Source organism: Zingiber officinale, chromosome 11B, assembly GCF_018446385.1.
Source record: "Zingiber officinale cultivar Zhangliang chromosome 11B, Zo_v1.1, whole genome shotgun sequence".
Classification (NCBI taxonomy): Eukaryota; Viridiplantae; Streptophyta; class Magnoliopsida; order Zingiberales; family Zingiberaceae; genus Zingiber; species Zingiber officinale.
This window is the reverse complement of record NC_056007.1, coordinates 65,162,149-65,165,659: the sequence shown is the minus strand read 5'-3', so window position 1 is coordinate 65,165,659 and position 3,511 is coordinate 65,162,149. Positions and strand designations below refer to the sequence as shown.

The 3,511-nt window shown below is 36.9% G+C and overlaps 1 protein-coding gene across 1 annotated transcript; it reads left to right on the top strand.

Annotated features, from left to right (window-relative positions):
• Positions 1–431: 431 nt before the first annotated feature.
• Positions 432–3,148, top strand: LOC122035149 (SEC14 cytosolic factor-like). The gene is made up of 6 exons (XM_042594544.1): positions 432–719; positions 891–1,149; positions 1,235–1,271; positions 1,396–1,501; positions 2,584–2,694; positions 2,804–3,148. Exons 1-6 carry the CDS (start codon positions 615–617, stop codon positions 2,918–2,920), a joined length of 735 nt encoding a protein of 244 aa, XP_042450478.1. The 5' UTR covers positions 432–614; the 3' UTR covers positions 2,921–3,148.
• Positions 3,149–3,511: the final 363 nt, after the last annotated feature.

Here is a 3,511-nt window from a genome sequence, read left to right as displayed (position 1 = left end):
GATTCTAAACCGAACCAGCCTATTTCCATTTAGCACACTCTTTTTTTTTATTTCTATAAAATGACACTTTCCCACAATTCATCCGGATGATGGTTATTTTTATTACTTACTATTACGATATATGAACTTGGCTCAATTAATTTTAAAAGTAAACGTCGCCTATCAATTAAATTTAAAATGCACCCCGACGGTACAATAGTACGAATTTTAATAGATTATCCCATTAGATAATCGTCATCCTGTCCTTCACTGTTTGGAGGAGCTATTGAATTAATAATAAAAATAATAATAATAATAATAATTATTATTATTATTATTATTGTTTTTTGAGTTTGTTGGAACTTGGAAACTTCGTCCTTCAATGGAACATGAAGTTGGAATCTCTGGTTCTTCACCACTAATCTCCCTATAAGTTTCATCCAACACCGCCACTGACAGAGAGAGGAAGAGAGGAAGAGAGGGAGAGAGAGAGAGAGAGAGAGAGAGGAGGAGGAGGAGGAGGAGGGGGAGGAGGGAAACCAATCCCTGATCCATTTCCTTGACAATTCTCTCTTTGGGTTGTGAGGAAAGAGGACGACTCCGGACTCCCTCCACAATAATCGCACTGCAAGGCCATGGATGTGGAAGACAAGCTCGCGTTGCCTGGCAGCGACCACGCGGAGAAGAAGAAGGTTGCTTCGCTGAGGGCCCTCGTCGAAGCCGAAGACCTTGACGCCCAGGTCAAACCTTTATCACTTCTACGCCGTCGATCGGCGAAGTAGACGACGGACAGATTTCTTTCCTCTTTAGTCCTTGTCTGTTCTAGATTCATTTGGTCATCACGGAACTTCTCTACATCGATCCTCATCTTTTCTGATCACATAAACTTACCCTTCTGGCTGAAATTACAGGATGTGGACAATGTGACTCTCAGAAGGTTTCTTCGTGCGCGAGATCTAGATGTCGAGAAGGCATCAGTGCAGTTCCTAAAGTATCTTCGATGGAGGAAGGCACTGATGCCTCACGGATTCATCTCCGAGTCCGATATCCCTAACGAGCTTTCCCATAAGGAAGTATACAAACAGGGATTTGATAAACAAGGGCGGCCTATAATTGTTTATCTGGTAGCTAATCATGTCCCAGCTGGGAGACAATTGGATGAGTTGAAGCGTAAGTTGTCGCACGTAACAAGGGAAATTTATTTGCTTTTCTTGATCTGAAATGATCTTACACCATGGTTTTCTTGAACTTTCAGGTTTCATTGCTTATATGCTCGATAAATCCTGTGCCCGGTGAGTAACCTTGTGTTTCTCATTCAAACCCCAAAATTCTTATGAAATTTGAGTAGAAAGCCTCTACATGTGCCTAGATTCTTAAGTTTTCCACCAGGCAATCTGACACTTAGCATACTCGCAGCATGCCGAATGGCCAAGAGAAATTCACCTGTATTGCAGACATTCATGGTTGGGGTTACTCCAGTAGCGATGTTCGGGGATACCTCGCAGCTATAGACATCTTACAGGTTTTTATTCCGGCTCTTGATCTAACTGATTGCTTTTCTCAAATAGATTTTTCAACAAGATACTAGTTCTTCAATCTGTTTTCGATATAGAGAAAGGAGTTTTATGCTATTTATTGTTTCATTATGATAGAATGACAATCTATATTAAGGGCACTGTAACATGAATACAAATTTGGATATGTTCAAAGTATTATGGTTACCAAATAGCTTTTATATAATTCTTTCAATCCAATTGATTCACAAGGTTCTTCAGCTAAAATCATTCAACATTGGTTACAACTCATAACTCAACTTATGAAACCTCTTTGTGAATTTCTGAATATGAATATCTTGGATTTCCTGTATCATGTTAACTTGCATTGCATCTCTCGATCTAAAGAAATATCAAAAAAAAACAAACAAAAACAATGAAGATTCATCATGTAGAAAAATTCTATGGTAGCTGAGATAAGGACTTATAGGAATGAGAGGAGAAACTAAAATTTAAAACTAGTTAAACTGTATGTGACGAACATTCTCGTAATAAAACGACAGAAACTATAATTACAGGGATGAACTCTATTAACTATGTATTTGCTTCACCTACACGACTAAGCATTGTGCAAGGCAAATACAAGTAGTCAGGCTACTAAACATGCTACAACTCTTTTTAGATTTAGGGTCCATTTACTTGGTTGAAAGGCCAAGTGGAGAAGAGAAAGGTGCACAAAATTACATATGAAGCTCCATTATTTGTGTACATCTTAATATTGTCCATCCGAGTAAATGGACCGTCACTCTTATCATTCTTCAAAATGTTTTACCAAGAACAGTAGTTAATCAAGAAAGACTATATTGCAATTTAAGCTTTAACTGTAAAATAAAGAGATAAGAGGGAATTCATGATTCCATTTTCTCTTGGCATAGAACATATAAATACAAGAACCAAGTGTAACAGATAAAGAAAATTAAATAGCATGAATGCGCTGAAAATGTAAATATTATAAAAATTAACGGTTAATGTAAGACGATAACATAGACTACTGCTGTAAACATTACTGACATGAATTTAACACCCACCGATTTCATCATGCAATTTGCAGAACTACTACCCAGAGAGATTGGGGAAGGTGTTCTTAATTCATGTACCTTACATCTTCATGAAGGTTTGGAAGATCATGTACAAATTTCTCGATCCAAACACTAGGAAAAAGGTAATCTTTACAAATAATAATTGTCAGTTTTCTTTATTATGAAACACCATTTCTTTTTATTCCTTTGTACCTTGAACTAATCTGCTGGTACTATCATGATCTTGTACAGTTTGTCTTTGTGGAAAAAAAGGAGCTGAAAGCCACACTACTAGCAGATATCGATGAGAGCCAACTCCCTGAGAAGTATGGTGGGAAATTGCCTTTGGTGCCAATTGAACAATCTTGAGCATAACTCAATTACTGTTCTTGAGAGTATCTGAATATTAAAGGCATTGTATTTGGGAAGTCACTTGTGGACTTCATGAAATCATCATTCAGATGCCTTGTATCTAAATCATTTACTGAGATGAATTAACCTCAGCTACCCAGTTCCGAGGTTGCTGATATATTAATAGCCTACTTGATTAATGTAAAAGCAAACAGAAAAAACAAACAACATATATTTATGCATTCAGTCAGTTGCTTCTTGTTTGCATTCATCCGTTGATTTGTAAACCTAATGCATTGGAATCAAGAAACTGGTGACAAATTATTGTTCTAGCCAAATATGTAAGCTAGCAGACCGAAGTAGCCTCATAGAATGTCATTTTCAAATTTGATTGGTGAATGGAAAGGCAGAAATTCCTTGATTTTAGTGGATGCTAACGACTGTCTTTCCTTGATATGCCAGAAGAACAATGTACAGAGATAAAGTTGGTATTTTGTTTGTTTCCACTAATGTAAGCTTCAGCATAAATCAAGACTTTTATGGCAGATATAGAGAATTATATGAGAAGAAACACCAACCACAATCCCCAAAATCTGATATCAGTTTGAT